This window comes from Perca fluviatilis, chromosome 17 (genome assembly GCF_010015445.1).
Source record: "Perca fluviatilis chromosome 17, GENO_Pfluv_1.0, whole genome shotgun sequence".
Classification (NCBI taxonomy): Eukaryota; Metazoa; Chordata; class Actinopteri; order Perciformes; family Percidae; genus Perca; species Perca fluviatilis.
In genome coordinates this window covers 18,587,527-18,608,709 of record NC_053128.1, presented here as the reverse complement: position 1 = coordinate 18,608,709, position 21,183 = coordinate 18,587,527, and the positions used below count along the sequence as shown (strand labels likewise).

The following is a 21,183-nucleotide window of genomic DNA, read 5'->3' as shown; positions in this document are numbered from 1 at the left end:
GTGTGTACAGACACTGAGTGAACCCTTCGTCCCCATGTTCATTTACTTACGCTTACGCAATCCTTTTAGATTAAAAGTGCAGTTTGTTTAAGACAAAACAGGCAAAACATTTTAGAATTCAGTCACTTTCAATCAATAAAGCTTCCTGATATAAAATGTAAGCTTTGTAACTTCTTTGCTCATGTAGAAATCAAATGGTATGGGCATGCAAACATCATAGCTGCAAACTCATTCAAAACGCCGATTTTTGCCCAAAAGCAACTAGTTTGCAGGTATGAAACATATCAGAAAATCTATGTTAAACTTTCCACTGTTCAGACCTTTTTGGAGAGTGAGATGGTGCATAAAAGTTGTCCTCTGGATCAGTTGAATGTTCCTGCTGCCTAAATCTGATTGAACTAATGTAATATTGTATGAAAGAGGGCTGTGATTTGGAGATCACTGCAAATTTCTCCTTGAAGCTTCTTCCTGAAACTCATTTGGAAAAGCTTCAAAGCACGACAGAGCTGTGCATATGGCTGACGCATTTTGGATTTTAGATACCACGTGTCAAGCGTTGCTGCCGACACCGTGATTGATTACCCTACTGCTACTCTATTATGGATCTACTGCCGGCGTCACACACTGTGACTGAATAATAATGACCCTGAAAAACAATTAAAATCTCTATTTGCAGCAAGAACACAACAGATGCCAGGCAGCAATGACAGCAAAGGTTAGCCTGGGTCTATCAACACAGGTAAAGCTCTTTAAAGGGACTCAATACATTTGACCCTCTTCTTCATGTTTTTGCATCCAAGAGCTTGTATGAACATGTCCAGCCAACCACAGACAAGCCCGGTAGATATATTGTTGGTTTAGCTTTACAATGTGCTTTAATTCACACTTCCTGCCCTAACAGATCTCTACAGGTTTATGTGGTGAAGCCCAATAATGACAGGAGAAGAAGACTCATGGGAGCTCATCATCACTTCCTGTCAAGCCTAATTGACTAAGGAGAATTACTTACAGTAGACCGACCACTAAATCCCCATCCATCTTAGCCTGTAGTTCAAAAAGGTGGTGGGTGAAATAGCAGACACAAGCTGGTCTGTGTGTGTAATAAACATTCAACAGCTCTTCCCTCACACAGGTCTCAATGGATGCCCATAAATTGGGCTACAGCCAATCCACTGACCTTGACTGCAATGCAGCAGGTAAACATTACAGCCGATCACCGCCGCGCCACAGAGCACAGCGTGACAGGCCGGTATCTCCACACAACAGGTCTTTTCTGAGCACTGAGCAGGGACCCGGGGAGAGGCTGAGCTTCGGATAACATAATATAGCTGCTCAAGAGCCCATCCTTCCTGCTAAAGCACTGCACGTCAAGCCTTTCACACAGTGTGGGAAAGTGAATAAAAGGATAGAGGAGGAGACACAGGTCACAAACAATATCGCACTGATGCAGGGGGACCACAGCACAGAGCAGGAGGGATGGGGGATTCTTCTCAACTTTTAAACAAGAGTCAGCAGCTTTTGGATGCACCAATTCCATGACTAAACCAATTCCAAGAATTTCTTCAAGGTGAGCATACAAAATAATATTTGTTCCATCCAGTATCTGCATTAACTGGACACAGATCCAGGGTGGCTCTATCATTTTTTAGGCTGCAGGAAAGAGATATTTGTCTGTCTTTTACTAGAACCACACACACTGCCCTTTCAGAAAGCATCTGAATTTCTTCTCTGAATTTTATAGTTACTAAACCCATTCACAAGTCAGTATATTACCCATAAAAATACATTCTCTTCAGATTATTTTTTGTTTGATTTAAATATTAACCACTGTCTATTCAAACTACAAAGCTGCCGTCTCTGTGGAATGCTTCCTGTCCTTCCTGCTTCCTGAGCAACAGGAAGATGAGGAAACGGTTGAAACTCCCTTGATGGCCAAAACTCTTTTGAAGCTCCCCCTGACTGCCTATAGGAAGCTGCAAACCAGACACGGGAATTGTTCAGGATGAAGAAATACAATGATTCGTTGACATCTCTGATATCAGTTTGAACCAACACTTTATAAATCACAGTGATGATTCATAGTTTGCTACGATAATCTTTTTGTTGTTTAAAAAAAGCATTCCAGATATCAAAAAAACATTTTCAATTCTGCGTTGCTATAGTGTATATTTCCTGGCAGGTATGGCTGAGGACTAACACTAATGTACAATATCAACTAAAGTGGGCCCTGCTTTATTTGACTATTTTAAGGCTCTCTGTTTTATTAACACAGCACTGACCTTGGCTCATGACAATGCATTTTTATGTCAGCTTACATGAGTGTGTTGTACTTTCTAAGGTCAAATACAAAGAATTGCTATTTACTCAGACCAGGAGGAATTGTTGTTTTTCAAGAGATGTTATTAAAATGGGATATTGCATTGCTAACATAAGTACAGCCTTAACCTTCAGTAGTGAAATTGAAATGCATTGAATGGAATGTTGTGTTGTATGATGTGCAGGGGCGTCGGAGCGGGGGGGAGGGGGGGGGACTGAGTACCCAGGGCCCTCAAGTGAGGAGGGCCCAAAAAGATGCTAGAATTAATAGCTGTGGATGCAGGGAGGGGCCCATAGAAAATGCCTTTCTACAGGGCCCAGAATTTTGAGCTACGCACCCGATGATGTGCCTTTTTAACCAAATAGATAAAGGGAAATTTACTGTGACTTACTTTACCAACACCATTACCTTTCCACTGTATACATACTCCTATATACTGGTTGACACCATATTTTAAGAAACATACAAGTACAGTAAATTACATATCATATCTGGACACTGGACAAATGCTTTACTTTGAATATCAAAGTTAATAACAATCTGCTAACTACAGGATAACACAGCTTGGATAAAAAGGGAATTTGACCCAGTGCAAAAGAAAGGTTGGGGGGGTCTCATCAACATCATTAGATTTAATCTGCTGGGGACAGGCACCATATGTCATGGAAAACATTTTCATTTTGCTACTGACCAAGCACAACAAAAAAGAATGGACTGGAAAACAGGGATTTGATTTAAGTTGAACAACAGCCATTTTGTCAGGTTTCTAACCTTGGTCTAACAGCTAACAGCAGTTCTCAGTCCTGATCCCAGAACCCCTGTTTGTTTTCACTCTAGCTCTGGTTAAGGAGGTGCCCAAAGTAAGATCTGAATAATGCAGGAGGGACTCAACACTGATATTTTCGCTAATTCAATCATGATCTCAAGTCCTTAAGGACACAAGTCATCATAGTCCTTCAGGTCTCTAAATGCTGACAATTAATATAACACAGCATTCGAACCTTCAAAAATATTTATCTTATTTTTCACACAACTAGAGCAGACCACGTCAACTCAAACAGAGCAGTTTTTACAGTAAAGAAGAGGAAAAACATGACCAAAACCTTATGTGAGAATGTTTTGGTGTGCTGAGGACGGAGTGTCTGTTTTAGTTCATCTTGAAGATGCCATTTCCCATGTCCTGACATCAGTTCTATTTATGTTTATGACACTATAAGAAGAGCAGAAATGGATGGATTATATGGAAAATATTTCAAATACCAGAACAAAATTAATGAGAAACACTAATCTTGAGTGACAGAAACAAAGAGTTTAGGTCGGCGGGTGCATCTGATCACATGTTAAGTATGACAATTTGTAATTGAGGCTCAAAGAGAAGTCATTCCTGTTGAAGATTAACCTACAACAATATTCATTTTGCAGCTTTACAGTTCTTTTTACCATGTATCCAGGGAAATAGTTTGTTACAATGTTCACAAGGCTGGATTGCTAACTCGCATGTCGACTGGTTTGGGCTATGAAAGAAAGGGGGGTTCTGGTGAAGGAATATTTATGATAGCACTCGGCCTGGGGTGTTGGTCAGAACACACTAGACAGGAAACAGCAATACAGTAGACCTAGTTATGTCATACGTCAAAAGGTAGCCTAGGTGTGTGGTCTGAAACATAGGATAGTACATGTTAGGTTAGCCATAAATACCAACCTATTAACTAGGCCTTTCTGAGGATGTAAACACAATCAATCACATTAATAATAGGCTATCAATAGAAAAAGTACTATCAATAGGCATGTTAACACTCATTTCGGTATTAATACTACTGACGTCAACAGCTGACGTTACATTTGCGTCACGTTACAATAGGCAGACTATACGTTCTGTTGACAGTGTAAATAACCAACGTTACTCCACAATATATTAATAAACTGAACAGGATTACAGAACACACAATCAGGTAGCCTGACACAATTCAGCAGTGCTAATAACAAATGACAATAGGCTACCAAACACAAACAAACTTCGCCGTCACAGCTAGCCAATTACACGTAATTAAACGTGTCTATAAACTCTATAAAATTAGAGTTTATCAACTCAAAGAAATGTCCGTCCTCAGTCATAACAACATCACAAGAACATGTAACTTACTGATCAGACATTCACGCAGACAGGAAAGGATAGAACACGTCAGGCAATCCAAGAAAAGTCTGCTATGGACGGCATAAGCAGCGAAGGCGAGCGCTCGCATCATGTCCGTGTGGTGCGCGAGTACGCGGGTGCGCACATGCACGCGCCACCAACGCTAAAGTCCGTGTCACTTGAAATCTTGAACTTTATTACAGGCTATTTGATTAATTGCAAATTCGTTTGGAAGTTTTAACCACTAAGGTACAATATCAACTAAAGTGGGCCCTGCTTTATTTGACTATTTTAAGGCTCTCTGTTTTATGAGGGCCCTGTGTCAAAATAAAGTTTTAGAGCTCAATTATTTTTCTTTATATTGTACGTATGTGATGCATATTCCTAATAAAGTTGTTTTTTTAGCCAGGCTAGTGGCATGGCCCTATGGATAGAGAAAGTCAGTCTGTCGGTGAGCCCACGACTTCTGAATAACTGTACTGTTGGATACAGACATTTATGGTCCCGACTCCCAAGAGGATGAAATCTACTGAGTTTGGTGATTTAGTACCCTAGCAGGTCAAACTTTTCAATTATTGAGTGAAATATCTCAACATCTATTAGATGGATTGGCACAAATTTCTAAACAGACAATCAGGATTCCTGGACGATGAATCATAATTACACTGGTGATCCCATGACATTTATTCTAGTGCCACCATGAGGTTAATATTTGTTGTTTTGAGTTAGATGTCTTGACAACTGTTGGATGGATTGACCCAATATTGCCCCATATTATCTCAGTCTTGTTAATGAAATTACCACAATCTAACACCGTTTTGGTATTAATTTCAGCACAGCAGTAGTCATCATTGCACTGGTGTTAATGGGAACAGCAGTTTTTCAAAAGCTTTTTGGTTTAAGGGTTTTCAAATTTGCTTGTTGGTCACTTCACATCTGACAAATATATCATATAAGTATGTCTATTGAACAAATGTAAAACACAACAAAACAGTTTTCATTTAAAATCAGTAATCAAATCACGCACTAGAGACAGAACCTGGCCCAGATGCGTCGACTGTAATTCATAATCACAGGTTTTCTGTGCTCTGTCCAATCATCACATATTCATCTGCCATATACAGTCTAGCACCTCTGTGACGCCCCTCATCAACTCAATATTCTCTCTCTTAAGGTTTGAACAGCTGTCCTTGCTTTTGATAGCAAAACATTTGCATATCACGGACTGTATATACTGAGGGGAATTTTGAAGGTGTAATTTTCTTTAGCTGTACTTCAAATGGAAATTTTTGCATGTATTATCATCAGTGTATGCATATTTTCCTGTAATTTAGTGTATCATTTTTTGCATCATTGGAATTTATATTTAGACTCAATACACTTGCATAAAGTTCATGATTTAGATTTCCAATAATGAACCCACCAAAGGGTCTCTGAGGTAAAATAGGTTAAAGCATCACTTAATCCTAAATTAAGATCTAAGCAAGACATTACTGTGTAGTAAAAGTTAAAGCTTAGCATAACTTCCACACACTGGCTATGAACTGCCTGCCTAACAACAAGGCCAGCATGCCCTTATCCAATAAACATTTGATTTTAGACAGTGGCCAATAAGGTAATCCATCCTAAGGGCATGCTGTAAGCACTTTTCCACAGCCAACTAGCATACCTATTTTTTAAGGATTTCCTAGGAGGGTCAGGAAAATGGCAAATTTTATACAGTTGGTAGCAGAATAAAACCAGCTCAGTTTCTTCTCTGGCTTACTGTAACCTCAGGGAAATGCTGTAACAAGGAGATACATACAATATTACTTTAGCAGCCTTAAGTTAAGGCCATTTGACATGATGGCAGGTCTGTTACACTTTTAATTTCTCAGTGTGCAAGGAGCTGTAGCGAGATACTCTGCATTTTAAGAAAATGGGCTTTGTCTATTTTTTAGCCTTTCCAAAACCAAAACCAAAACACAAAAACAAAAGTGTAAGGAATGGATTAACCAGTGTTTACATGCTCTAATGTAATGTACCAACATTAGCGTGCCCTGCAAACTAGCTACAGTGGGAACAGAGCATTACTTCCAAGACCAAGAAGCACATAATTAATTGACAAGGGTGCCTGAGTTTTTGCTGTTACAAAGAAAGCTGTGTTACAGTCTAACACATCCACCATGAAGTATTTCCTCACTGAGTGGAAGCCATCAGAGTTCAGGCAAACATTAGAGGCTCTGCCCTGCTCTTTATTAGATTTGTATAAGTTTACAGCACACTTCTTCAACCCCAGCCAACATTACCCAATTACATTTGCCAAACATATTAATTAGTCCTCATCAGGGGTTAAATTGGGATGGGCTGTTGCTTGATGACATCACGCAGTTAAGTATCCCTGATGTTATTAAAAGTAACTATTTACATTCATACAAAATTTAAAAAATTAAAGTTTAAAAATAAAGACAAACTTAATTGACTCTAACTAGCTTTATCATTAGCTTTTACTATTTTTAAACTGTTATCACATCTGTATGCATCTAAATCTACATCTAATGTTAAAAAAAACTTTTTTATGAAGGCTGTTGTACAGACTGTGGAACTGAAGTGTCAAATATAGAGAGGATTCAGACACTGGAATAAACTCACTCTTGTATTTTAAGAGAAGAAAGAAAGAAAGAAAACTTAAATAGTCAACTTAATCATTTAGAATAAAAACAAAGGAGAATGAATTCCTCAGACAAACAATTGGAATCAGTGATTGGTCATCAGGTACGCACATTCACAGCTCATTCACGTTTTTGTTTGGCTGATGAATGGTCGACTGAATGTGCTGCTGGTCAAAAAGTTGCTATTGTGTATCCGCCCCTGTGATTCAGAGCCGTTCCAAAATGTAATAGGATTTTCTCTGGCCCATGCTTCACCATTTCACCAAGTTTCATGAAAACATAGTAGTAGTAGTTTTTCCGTAATCCTGCTGACAAACAAACAAACCGAACCGAAAACATAACCTCCTTGGCGGAGGTAATGACAATGTTGAGAACAAGTACAATTGAATGTAAATGCAAATATGGGACACTTGACATTTGGTGTCACGCTGGTGGCATTTTTGCTTTTTGCGGATGATTCTCTCCTTATGGCTTTAAAGGATTGTGACCTTTGATGTTCAGTGGAGAGTTTTAAAGCTGAATGTGATGCAGATAAAGGTGGATTAGTTAGCAGCTGCCACAAGTGGAGGAGTTCAGTTGTGATGGTTTGTGAGATTGATCATCAGTTAGGGGCATTGGCTGGCAGGACTAGTATGACCATGTGGCGGTGAAGCGAGAGCTAAAGTAAAACTCTCAATTGATCAGTCAGTCCTCATTCAAATCCTCACAAACACTGACAGAAATAATGAGAATGCAGATACAATGAGGATTCTCCGCTGGGTGGCTTGTCTCCCTCTGTGTTAAAGAGAGCTCAATGATTTTGGAAAGCATCGACATTGAACAACTGCTTCTTTTTGCTGTGAGGACGCAGCCAGCTTAAGTGGATCAGGCATCTCATCAAAATGCCAGGCTCTGTTTGGAGGTGTCCTCGGGCATGACCAACTGGGAAGACACCCCAGAACAGACCCAGGACACACTTGAGGGATTAAATCTCCCATCAGGCCTGAGATAGATGAGGGTTCCCCCCAAAGGAGTTGTTGGGGGAAAAGGCCATTTAGTCATCACTTGAAACTGGATAGTATAGTTTGTATGGATTTTTTTAAATCTTAATTTAGTCTTCTTGATCACCATATAACTACTTTTACGTTTCTAAAACTTCACTGACCTTTCTACAACCTTACTGTTTTACACTGTAACTTGACTTCGTCTTTGGCTGTCTCGAAACTGCTTGTACTCAGAAATTGATTTCTTTCTGTCTGGAGATCAGAGCATGCCCTGTTCACGCCTCTGCAATCCCTTCTCCATTTTTATATTGACAAACCAAGGGCAAAAAGTAAAAAAGAAACACCTTTCTGTCCTTTTATGTGCTATCAATTCAAAAGTAAACTGAAAAAGCTGTGAAATCACTTTCCTGATTTATTGCAGTAGAATGAGTATAAAAAGATTAAGATGACATTGTCATTCCTACCTACAGTTGGACACAAAATCTTGGTTTGTAATATATTTAATTTTCTTTTAAGCCACATAGACAGAAGGTTGTTTTTCTGCTAGTATCCTTCAAATGAGGTAGAGTAATTATTTCATACTAAATTCTCAGCATCCCATCTGGATGTTTTGATTTTAGAACTGGGTCACCTCTAAAGTTGTGAAAGTAATAATAACAGTACCCAAACAAAAGCAGGCTTCTGATTTTATTTTAAATCCATTTATATTAATGTATAGCATGCATATAAATGTAGGGTGACCATTAATACATTTGTCATGCACTCATTTTGTTTTAATTAATTTGTATTAATGAGAAATTAAAGATTCTCTGACGTTTTGATATGAGGATATGAGACCTACAGTATTTTGCATGTATAAGCAGTATACAAACATTTAATGAATGGTTTATAACACACTATATTGTAGTTTTATGTAGCTGTAAGGATGTATTTTATTGCTTATTCATGTTTTGCCAGCAATAATAACTTCTCCTATTAGGACATAAATTATATTATTATACTGTGTTTCACTGTATTGCAATACATTATCTGTTTATACACCAGCCTCTTCTTATGGGTGTACAAATACATCAATTCATATCTGCTTACAATTACATTGTAGTGTGATATAAATCATTTAAACCATTTAACAAATGTTTATATACTGCTAATGCATGCTAAATATGGGGATAGTTGCTAAAGATTCTTTATTTAATGAGGTTTTGTGTCAAAAAAATAAAAGGTTTCATCGTTCTTAAATTATGTGAGCTGTCACATCAAACAATCTTACCAGGTTATTGTGTGATATAAAGGCATCACTCTCACACAAGACGTGGTGACAACAGACATACAAATGTTGCAGTATGAGGTGCTCAGGTTGTGGATAAAATCACTCAGCCGAAATGTCTTTTCTATTCTTTGCATGAGGAAATGGATCAAAATGAAATACACAAACTTCAAAAGTAACCAAATTACACTGATGCAAATATAAATAAAAAAAATATGTTTTTGATGTTAATACAGTACAATGGCTCATCTACTTGAATTTCTGTCATCAGCGGCTCGGAAAACAGTAGAGTAAGAATATTTCATTTTCATGTAACTGCTGATATTTATTCGTCATAAACATCTTTCCAAGTTAAGTAGAACAAATAACAGATCCCATCAAATATCCAGCTTTACCTGGTTTATTTTGGGGAGCACAGGCTGCCTGCCAATTTCTTTCAACCCCATGCCTCGGTGTGTGTGTGTGTGTGTGTGTGTGTGTGATTTTCATTGAGAAAGAGATGTGTGTGAACGTGGAGAAGGCAGTGTATTGCATATGTGTCTAGCATATGTCTGTTTAGTGAAAAGAAGAGGCAGACAGGTGAGAAGAAAGATGGAGAAAGAGCGAGGCATGTCGCAGCACCCTCAGGACGTCTCCTCTTTCTGAGCAGCTGTTGTCTGAGAGCTGGAGGCAGCACTGCGGCGCCCTGTCAACTCCTTCTCCCACAGAAGCCCCTGTGCATGCAAAACAGGCTCAGGCTGCCCTCTCTCCTTGGCCACACTTTTCCGCCCCTTTTTGTCTCTGTATCAGACACCTCCTTATTTTCTCCCCCTCTCTCTGAAGCGGAGTCTTTATTCAAATCAATTTCAAGCCATCAAATGTAGTGCGCTCAGTAATAGTTACAAAGCACACAAACATAACATGCTGCAAGTGAGACAATGTTATGGGAAATAACATTTCAAGGGCAGAGACAGATAAAGAAAAGAAAAGAAAATGTATTGGGGGTTCAGGCCCGATTGATTGTGTACTACTAGGTGCATCAATTACTCTGCACAGGGAAAATATTTGAACATGTTGTGATTTGGTCTACCTCTTTCTACCATGAACATCTTCCTTGACTCTCAGCTATCAGAGCCCAATAGCTTACAGATATGTAAAGCATTTTAAAACTGAAATGAAAAGCATCATTACTTTTCATTTACAGGTTGCTCATATTCTAAATAGCATAGGGCAAAACATACCCAATCTAAATCTACAATATATATATATATATATATATATATCTACAATATATATATGTCATAAAGAATGTGGTCTTTGACCTTGTGCATTCCCATGTTTTTGAACTGTATTCAAAGATACAATCTGTGGCATAGTTATTTGTTTTACTGCATTGCACAAAGCAGACAAATGTTATTATGACACAGTTTGCATTTGATTACAGTCACACAATACTGGCACAGAGAGCATAAAGAGCTCTCACACACAGATGATTAAATCTTTAGGGCAGACTCTAATTAACCAAGTTGTATCACAACAAGTATAAAGAGCACTAGTAACCTTCCGATATAGTGCTCTATTACTGCACCGTCATTTACTTGATAATTGATTAGTGTCATAATGGGGATTTCAGATTTCCTAATATAGGTGACAAAACCTGTTGAGCTCTTAAGCTTAAAAAGTGACAATTTCTTTACAATCCTCAGGTGTGAGCACAGTTTTGTGCAGGAATATTATACAGTACATACATCTGACACTAAGAGAAATGTAAAGAAATGGAGATTAGTAAGATAAAATAGTATGATATGAGGATTCTTTTCCAAGCAGTGTTTTGCTATTGTTCTTACAAGGCCTGTTGATTCACTATTAGCAATGACAGCTAATTGCTCATGACTGGAGAATGCAACAGTTACAGACGGTGGGACTTGACAGCTTTGGAAACAGCTGTGAATTTTGAAAATGTATGGTATATTTTGTTTTGATACTGAATACTGAAAATTGGTATTTAACAATAACTTTAATTCAATTAATGTAAAGAGAATGACATGGAAACACAAATGCTACCCTCAAGGGACTGAGATGAACCACTACGAAATAATGGCACTTAATGCCACACACACACACACACACACACACACACACACACACACACACACACACACACACACACACACACACACACACACACACACACACACACACACACACACACACACACACACGTATATTTTACCCCTGCTCTGATAAACAACAAAACTGGATTCAGGGATAACTGATCTCTACTGGTGGTACATACATTACATAATTGACTAAACGCTACCACCATGTGGTGTATTTTAGTACTACATAGTTTTAATCTATAATATATTTAGCATGTAACTTGTTTCACTTATGTAAATGACTGCACGTACAGTCATGTTACTTTATGTGCATGAACAGGTTTCTTTCAAAGCTTGAAAATCAGAGCCAAGACTGCTGTGATCATTTATGGAAACTTCTCTGATACTATTAGGTCATACGACACATTTTCACATTGCAGTAGCCTGACAAGCCAGATTTCTAGGTTAACATTGCAGTTCTGCATAAACTGGAATATAAAATCACACAGGGTCAGAAATAGAATAAACATTGGATACGCCATCAGGTTATTTTTTTTATAAAATTACATTTATAATTACATAATTACTACATTTGACAGTTTGCACAAATACTGACTGAGCTCTTTAAGATCATACGGATCAACTAATATATATTTTTTATTTTATGTTTATTTATTACAAACAAAATACATTTTAAAAACAGTGGAGCTCATCTAAAATTCCTAATGCAGGTCATATGGTTAATTAGACTCCCTACATGTTTCAAACTTGTCGATTTCTATGACAAGTGTCAAATTCCACCTGTTGATGAAGAATATGGGATATCATCTAAAGTTCCGGTGCTAAATGGACGTCATATTCAGTGAGTTTATATCTATTAAAATACATGTTTTTATTATCTACCGATCAAAATAGAAATATTGTATTTCTCAGTAGTTCAGCTTGACATGTTTGATAATTTTGGAAGAAACCTTGTACGTCCAGAATTTAAAAGAAGTTTTTATGAGAGTATGTTTTGCTGCTCAATAAAAGTAAAAAAAAAAAAAAAAAAAAATGTGGGTGCAACCGGGGAAACTGGCAGAGTTAAATGGATTGTAGTATAGTCATAATTAATGATGAAACAAATGTATGTGAATAAAAAATATCAAAAGAGTTCCGTTTGAAACTCTATAGTCTATGTAATATTTCAGTCGTGTATGATATCTGAGAACTACCTTCCTACTCTCCATATTCCCTGGCTGGTAGCCTACAGTATAAACAAACACAATCAATGGTCGCAGCCTCTGAATAAATGAAAAAAGTCTAGATAAATAATTCAAACTGCAGCCTGTTGTTCCTATGTGTCGTCATCAGCACGGTAGTCGCGGAAGTAGCCTGCGTCATTTGCAGAGAGATGAGACCTGCCTGGCGACCGCAAACGGAAAACAAGTCTGGCGTACAAACACTTAGGTGGAGATGGATGATTCTGAGACATGACCCTCTGAGAGCCGTTTCAATTCAAACAGTTTTGGCTAATTTCTGACCTGTCTCTGGTCCAGTTAAAACCGGACTGGTGGAAGATATTTTCCGAGGTATGGGTGCGCTACAGTCCTTACCGGGTAAACCAGAATACGTTGATCTGGCGGAAACGACGGGCTGTGAGTAGACATCATTATTATTGTTTGCATTGGCATTAAGCACCTCCTTTTTAAACACAGCAGTCAGATATGTAGGATGTGTGAAAACCAAAACCTGAGCTCACTGCACCGGAATTTTTATTTGAATTCAGTCTCATTTTAATCCAGTCTTGTCTTAAAGGGGAAAACGCCATAAGTAAAGATATGATCATTATTTGCCTTTTAATTACTCATGTCCAGCATCTCTAAGGAAAACCAGTAGTGTGGTGCAGTAGTAATGAATACTTTAGATTTACAACAACTTTAACCAGTCTACAGAGGGAAGTACAGTTAATAATAGATCAGACACTGTATTGAAAGCTTTGACAAAACAATTTAACCCTTTAACACCTAGTGCTCATTCAGGCTGCCTGGACTTTTTTGCTTTTTTGACTGTAAAATTGTCAAACAATGTGCAATCAGTGAGTGATCTTGTCCCCTTTTCCAGGACTACCTAAACTTTCAATATCTGGCATTTTATATTAGGCTACTACTATGTCATATGACTGTGTTACAACTGTTTAAGAGAAGAGGATAAGCTATATCTAATGGATATGTGCCTGCAAGTTATGACTTTATATATGCAGCAATAGCTACTTTAATTCACCTGTAGCCTCATATGATAGAGGTGAGTTTGGTAGCTGCAGGTGACAGGCAACCGCAAACCAAAGTGTTTACATAAAATATGAATATTCAAATCTGCATGCCTTGAAAACCTCTAGTAAAACTTGTGAAGGAATGAAAGAGCTGTTACCATCAGATTCTCAACAAACTTACTTATTTAAATGTCAAAATTATTAATGTTTAATAGGTTTAAAGAGTTTTATGTTTACTTTGTGTCTCACTATTTTGGCGGCATTTAAGCTATTTATGCATGCACACTTAAAGGTGCAATATGTAATACTAACAGCTAGTGTTTAAAATAGTTACTGCAGTACAAATTCAAACTACTGCAGAGAGTCGTTTCCCCCGCCCCCTCCTCCCCAGACTCGAAGTTCCCGGAGGTTGCCAGGCTGAGACCGGAGCATCCACAACAATGTTGCTAGACGCTTGTCTCACATAGCCAGACATTACTTCACAGCACAGCGGAGTAGCTAACGGTAGATGCTGGCTATATTGATAGTCATTAAAGCCTGTGCTCACCCGGAGCTCTGTACCCAACTGACAGACACACTTTTTCGGCTTAAAATTACAGTAGGAACTGCTAAAAAACCCACAACCTCGCTGTCCTCTCCACATGCCAGGCAGACACACTTCCTCAGCTTAGAATTACGATAGGAACTGCTAAAAATACCACTACCTTGCCGTCCTTTTCCACCCGACTGAAATACATACCTTATTGGCTGAGAATTACGGCAACAATCTCTAAACACACTGCAAACTCAAGGTCCTCTCGTCCTGATTTACAGCCCCCCTCTCTTGGCTTCAAATAACTCACCGTTGTTGGCTACGGCCGCTGAACAGGCTACTGGCTGTGTCTCAGTTTTTTTGCGAGTAAGCAACTCGGGTACTCTAGCTATACAATTCAATGTGAGTAGTTGCACGAATGTTGAAATGACATAAAATGCCCGTCCTGTGTAGCCGTGATAAATTAGCCTGAAGCTAATGCACCTGTTCAGGAGGAAATTAGCCAACCTGGCGTCCTTTTGGGCTCTAAGCTGTCTCCATCTTTCAAATACATCTCCAATATTTACCTGGGGTTTGTTACGTCTCTGGTCACGCAACGGTTAGAAACATGCCGATTTTTAATGTTGCGTAGAATCCATCTCCGTTGATCCCGTTCGTTTGTTTGCTGCTTTCATGGCTGTACTAACGTTACAGCTGTAGCGCGCTGGGTTTACATTTTTACAGGTTTAACTGGCAACTCGGCCTGCCTGTCACAGGCCAAAACACAAACAGAAATTTCAAAAGGAGAAAATACTGGCATTAGCATTGCTGTCAGAAAAGATAGTATTTCAGTTTATCATGTTTCCTTAATATCTGATGACGCATTGGGGTCATTTTTGGGTTTATTACAGTAAATATATTACATTTTGGACCTTTAACAAAATAACTTTTCTGTTTTCAGTTTCATTTGAGCAGATTGGAATCCTACATAACAGGTTCAAGCAGTTGAGCCATAATGAAGAAACTCTGCTGTAAGTTTTAAGATTTTTAAGTATTGTGTAGTGCAATGTGAGTTTTTCAGTGACACCTACAGGTTCGTTATCATTTTAATTTAATTATTTAACCCAATCGGCCTGGCAGCTCACCAACCTTCTTCGAAAGTTGAAACCTGCCAAACAGGCTTTATATTTGCACATACAGCTTGCAACATGTGACCACAATTACATATTACAGTGTGTGACACCATATGCCACACCTTAAAATCCTCTTTACACCCACAGGAGAGATCACTTCAATAAAATCCCAGATCTAGCATGCAATCCTATCCGTTTGCAGATCATAGAGGCCTTCTTTGACAGAAGGTACAGTGACAATGGTTAGAAAGTTGCCTGAACTTGTAATGTGGAGCGAGATAAGATTCAAGAATTTGCTTCATGTTATTGTCAGAACTGCACGATCTGTACGCTCATTTCTATATTTCTTCAGAAACTTTCGGCAGAACGGTGAGGGTACAGTTGAGGAGATCGGCTTTAAGGAATTTCTGGTGGTTATGTCCCATTTCAAGCCCCCGTCACTGCACATGACACAGGAACAGCGTGAGAGCATCAGGAGGGACAAACTGAGATGTGTGTCTTCAAATCACATGATCACATGCCTGACATTATCTCTGGCTGACACACAGCTGTTGAACTGATAGCTGTGTTTATTATATGTATTTGTATTATTACTCTCTGCAGTTTTATTCAACATGCATGATGCAGACAACGACGGGACGATAACCCTTGAGGAATACAGACATGTAAGCCTCTGCTTACTTCTGTTGATTAAAAACTCATGACGTTTTAAACCTTTTAAATGAACTTAGGTCGTCCTATAACCAGTGAAGATTACAACAATCTCTACTCACAGTCTGAAGAAATCATCTAGGTTTATTGTGTGAGTTTTACTGTTATCTATGTCTGTTTTTATCAGCATAATTGAAACATATTAAGCTGAATTTTAAAAGGGCTGGGCGATTTGATGAAATATATTGTCAAAGCAATATAAAAATGTCTGTCATATGTGCTTTTCTATATTGTTTCCATCGCAATGTTAAACATCAATATGGCAATATTTACACCATCTGGACAACTGATCCTTGCATGTTATGTTCATTTTACACTAAAGTTAATAAAATGAAAAAAGTACTCAATTGTCAAGTATTTAATTCACACAGGAGTATACAAAATAGGCTATACCATATGGTTATTTTATATTTAGTTATTTAATTACCAGAAAAAAATGCTCTCTCTCTCTCTCTCTCTCTCTCTCTCTCTCTCTCTCTCTCTCTCTCTCTCTCTCTCTCTCTCTCTCTCTCTCTCTCTCTCTCTCTCTCTCTCTCTCTCTCTCTCTCTCTCTCTCTCTCCCCATCTGTCCAGGTGGTGGAGGAGCTGTTATCTTTCAGCGAGGCACTGGAGAAGGACACAGCCAAAAGCATTGCTGATGCAGCCATGTTGGAGGTGGCCAGTATTTCAATGGGCCACATGGTATGTGAGCTGTAGCTCAAGATAACTTTAAGTTTGATTAAATGTTTGTCTGTAACTTCACTTTTCACATGCAGGAACCTGATGAATTCTATGAGGGAATCACATTTGAACATTTCCTCAAGGTTGGTACACAGAATACACACTATAATAAATATGTTTGTTACTTTCTTAGTTATTTACGATACTTGTAAAAGTGCATTGAAATATGTGAATATATTTGAAATTGATCATATTAAATGACATGGTTTAGAATTTTTGTTTTTTCCAATTAAATCAGCTACGAGGAACTTTCAGTTTGTTTTGATTCTTGCGCCCCCTTTGGACTAAAGCTGTAGTGTTTTTACCACACCTGCTGTTGTAAAGATTTGTGATTGTGAAAGTCACAAGCCAAAGCATTAGCAAGAGTGTGTTGTAGCAATTAAGGTCAGTACTAGAACTGCAAGCAGTTATCAGTCCCTCCAGGATTTTGCTGCCTTTTCTTTAGATTATTGCAGCCCAAAATGCCTGATTTTGTGGGAGCTTTTGTAGAAAAAAAATCTTTTGTATTTTTGTTGCAATGAAGTTGCAAAAGACAGTGAAAATTGCAAAAAAAAAGTTGTGATTTTTTTTGTTGTTGGTATAATTCTTTAAAAATAAAAAGGAAACTTATTTTGGGTAGAATAAAACTACTCTGTGCTGAGTTTTCCTAGTAACCTTACCAACAAGTCTCAGGATGCTGCAAATGTTGGCATAATATGAAAAAGGCTGGTGGATTTAAGACAAAAAAATAATTTATTGAATGAATCAAATTTGACCATATCTGTCAGTGGCTTGTTGATCTTTACATTGTCAGTTAATTTCCTATTCTGGCCTGGGCTGGGACATACCTTCATACGGTTTGATGAAGTAACGTTACTTATTGGACTTTAACACTGTACATTGTGCTTAAAATAACGAGCGTAGCTGTCCTCAATTTAGGTAATCCTGTACTTATGTTTTTTCCTGCATCCACCGTGTGCGTTTGTGTGTGAGTACGCGTCATTTGTCGGGGGAACTGAGCCCCGCCTGCTGCAGATAGCCGACAGGATCAAAACAGCAGCAGCTTTCAGCAACTTCAGAATGAAAAATCGTTACAGCATACATTGATGTTAAAATGTATACAGGTTGGCAGGACGGTCTGAAATGTTTTGCATGGTCTTTCGCTGTACGTTTTGTTGGTAAATGTGAGATGTTCGAGTTACACACGTCTCGTCTACATATCAGAAACAAGGAAATTAATTTGGCGACGTGCGTGTGTTACGTCAACCCGTTCTTACTCCCGCTTGGTCAGTGGCTCTCAGCGTCACATACTGACACAAAGTCTGGCACGTAGGACTGCTGTGATTGGTTGAAGTCGCGGGAAACTCCAGTTATTGGTCAAATTTGCGGTAAAGTTGCAGTCATTGATAAAAATTGCGAGTCGCACCGAATTCACAATTGGTTGAATTTGCGTGAATTGTTGCGATCGCGACATCCTGGAGGGACTGAGTTATGAACGGGATCCAAGCCCTCGCACCCGACGGACCGCAGCGGCGATGCAAGTCGTTCATATAGTGCCTTTCATGAAACCCGTAGTCTCGCTTTGCCAGACCATCCTCCACACGCTGCGGAGGAGGGTCTGGCTAGTCCACATAGCATTTCAGGATGGGAGAAAAATGTGCTCTGGTTTATTGGCATTTCTTTAAACCAATTACAATCATCATGGGCAGCGCTAATCTCCGCACAGAGCCGCTGCAAAATAGCCTCAGGAAGGAACTTGTTTTGGAGGAACGTGTACATTCAAAGTTGTTTTAGTCGCGCGAGAGAAAACTCAGATTGGACAAATTCACCCTGCAGAGATCTGAGGAACAGTTAACCATAGTCCTCATAAATTCACCGGAGTTTAAAATTCTAACACAAAGAAAGCGGAAGGAAACGGACATCGTCGAAAAGACATTTATCCGCCGGAATTTTCTGCGGCCCCGGAGCAATCATGGAAGTGGAACTTGGATGTAGACTATGAAACCCGAGGACGCTTTACACAAGTACACAGGGACAAAAAGAAAATAGTAGGCTAACACAAACATGGATTGAAAAAAATAAATAAAAATGGGCGCTAAATGGAAGGGGGACGTAATTTCATGTAGGCTACTGAAGTACAAACACGTCTCACATTTTTAGTTTTTTTAAGAATGAAATAGACATATTACATACCTGTCTAGGAGGAAGAGGGTCAATTCAGGGTCGGTTTTGTATAATTTACAATCCATTAATTGTCTCCATCTGTTGAAAGCCCGACCAAAGTTTATACTCTCCCTTTTAGCTTTTAGTTGTTCTTCGTTAATTTCTTTTTTTCTGTGACCCATTGTTAGCCATAACTACAACAACTTCTAAAATGAAATTAAAATACAATTAGGCCTATAGAAAGAAATCTCCTGCTACCTTTTACTTGGTTGACTCAAATACAGGTTTTTCCTTCTGTTACACCGAAATCTGTGACCCATCAGAATATTTGACTACAGAGCTGGTCTATCTGCTGCTCATTTTGTGAAAAAAGCAATCTTTTCACTGTTAGTCTCGTTTGCTGTTACAGTTCATTTATGATCATCAGATGGAAAATGTTGAGAAACATTTTAAAGTTCCTCGTAGCTACTTTAAAATAAAAATCGACTTTCAAGGACAGTGAAAGTATCAGCAATATAAATTTTTAACAATGAAAACCTTCTCTTTTTTTAGTTGCTGAATGGCTTTGAGATTGAATCAAAAATGAACATTCGCTTTTTGAATATGGACACAACAACCTTGTGTAAGTGAAGTTGGTACACTAAACTCTGCAGTGACTTTCGAAAAACTGAAGATGCACAATTATGGTTTCACGATCTGTTTCCAGTTGTACGCTTGCATTGAATGATATACCTTACTCATGTTTGAATAACTATGCAAATTCAATGAAAACATGGTTTATGCAGATGTAGTAGAAGCAGTTTATTTGATTGTAAGCAATAATATGAAATAATCAGTCAAATAACAACTATCCTGTTAGTAGTTGGACAAAGCAATTATCAAATATCCATCTCTGGAGTAGCAGGAATTATGTCTCTATGCATGCAAATATTAATGCACGATGCATTAAACATGTCAATGCCATAAATCAATAACTCTTAATAATCAGGGATATAAATGTGTGACTTTAAAAATATATCTGAATGTTTCTAATAATAGCAATACAATCATCTGAAATGTCTTTTATTCATATATGCAAATATGACACTTGGTGCATGCTCTGCACAACATTTGCACAATAAAAACCCCATGAAACCGATCTGGCTTCAGTTCAGGATGTTTATTTCTGATGAAAAAGGAAATGGGAGTGCTGCCATGCAAGATGAAATGCTTAAATGCATTATCTGATCAGTCCTTATTTAAGAAGGGCAGACTGATTCCCCTTAGAATGATACTTTAAATTTGTTAAAGCACTTAGTCATAGATATATTTTAATATAGTTTGTATTAAAAGTCTCTCAGGTATACAATCTTGAGAGACTGTCATGATTGATGCTGAAAAGTTTTGTCTATCTACCCTTAAAGCTGCAGTAGGTAAGATTGTGAAGATCCAGGACTTCGCCAACAAATTTGAACATCGACAACTTCTCAGTCCCTCCCCCCTTTCTGCTGCAGCCCAAACCGTCTCCTAAGCCCCTCCCACACAACGGAGTTTGACAGAACTGCCGGCATGTCAGACAACATGTTCAATAACAAAACACTAACACAACGTTAACTTTACTCACCAACAGTAAAACAATGCTAACTAGCAGGCTACTGTTAGCCATTTCAGCATCATATCAGACCGACCACTGTGCAAACGTTACTATCCATAGTATCCATCTTCTACATATACTCACCAACGTAGCTTTGTGGACTTTTGACTACAAATAACCAAGTGAAAGATAAATCATTCATCGTAATTATGTTACCTGTTGAGAAGAAATGTGGCTACGTCTGCATCGTTCTTCAGATCTTTAAAATTCCGCAGATCATGCCACCTCTGAAAAGCCACTCCAATATTCACCGGAGTTTTGGGAAACCTTTCTGCAGCTCGTGGGAGGGGAGAACGCTCTTATATGCGTGTACGAACCTGAACAGTGATTGACAGGCAGATAGACACACCCTGTGGCCCTGATTGGAGAAACTCAACCGGGAGCGGTGGAATTTTGCCAATGGCCTGTAGGAGGTGCCAGAGGAGGTTTTTTTTATTTTACATAATTCATGTAGTTCTACTGGAACATAGGTTCAGTTTCAGCAAATATGACAGAAAGTTAGTTTTATAAGACTTACCTACTGCATCTTTAAACCCTCTCTACTGTATTCCAACTTATAAACGTGCACAAAACATTTGCAGCTTCATGTCAGTTTGAATAACTATATCAGAATTAAAATTTCAAGCTAAACTTAAGTTCTCAATGCTTATTT

The 21,183-nt window shown here is 38.4% G+C and overlaps 1 protein-coding gene and 1 long non-coding RNA gene across 2 annotated transcripts; both read left to right on the top strand.

Moving 5' to 3' along the window:
- The first annotated feature begins 1,274 nt into the window (after positions 1–1,274).
- LOC120546045 lies at positions 1,275–2,373 on the top strand. The gene is made up of 2 exons (XR_005636778.1): positions 1,275–1,567; positions 1,849–2,373. It is a non-coding gene; the product is annotated as an uncharacterized LOC120546045 (long non-coding RNA).
- Positions 2,374–12,794: 10,421 nt separating this feature from the next.
- On the top strand, positions 12,795–20,036 carry tescb (tescalcin b). Its single transcript, XM_039780827.1, has 8 exons — positions 12,795–13,067; positions 15,154–15,223; positions 15,473–15,553; positions 15,678–15,817; positions 15,929–15,990; positions 16,610–16,717; positions 16,792–16,839; positions 19,451–20,036. The coding sequence occupies exons 1-8, from the start codon at positions 13,004–13,006 to the stop codon at positions 19,526–19,528; spliced, it is 651 nt and encodes a 216-aa protein (XP_039636761.1). The 5' UTR covers positions 12,795–13,003; the 3' UTR covers positions 19,529–20,036.
- The last annotated feature ends 1,147 nt before the right edge of the window (positions 20,037–21,183 follow it).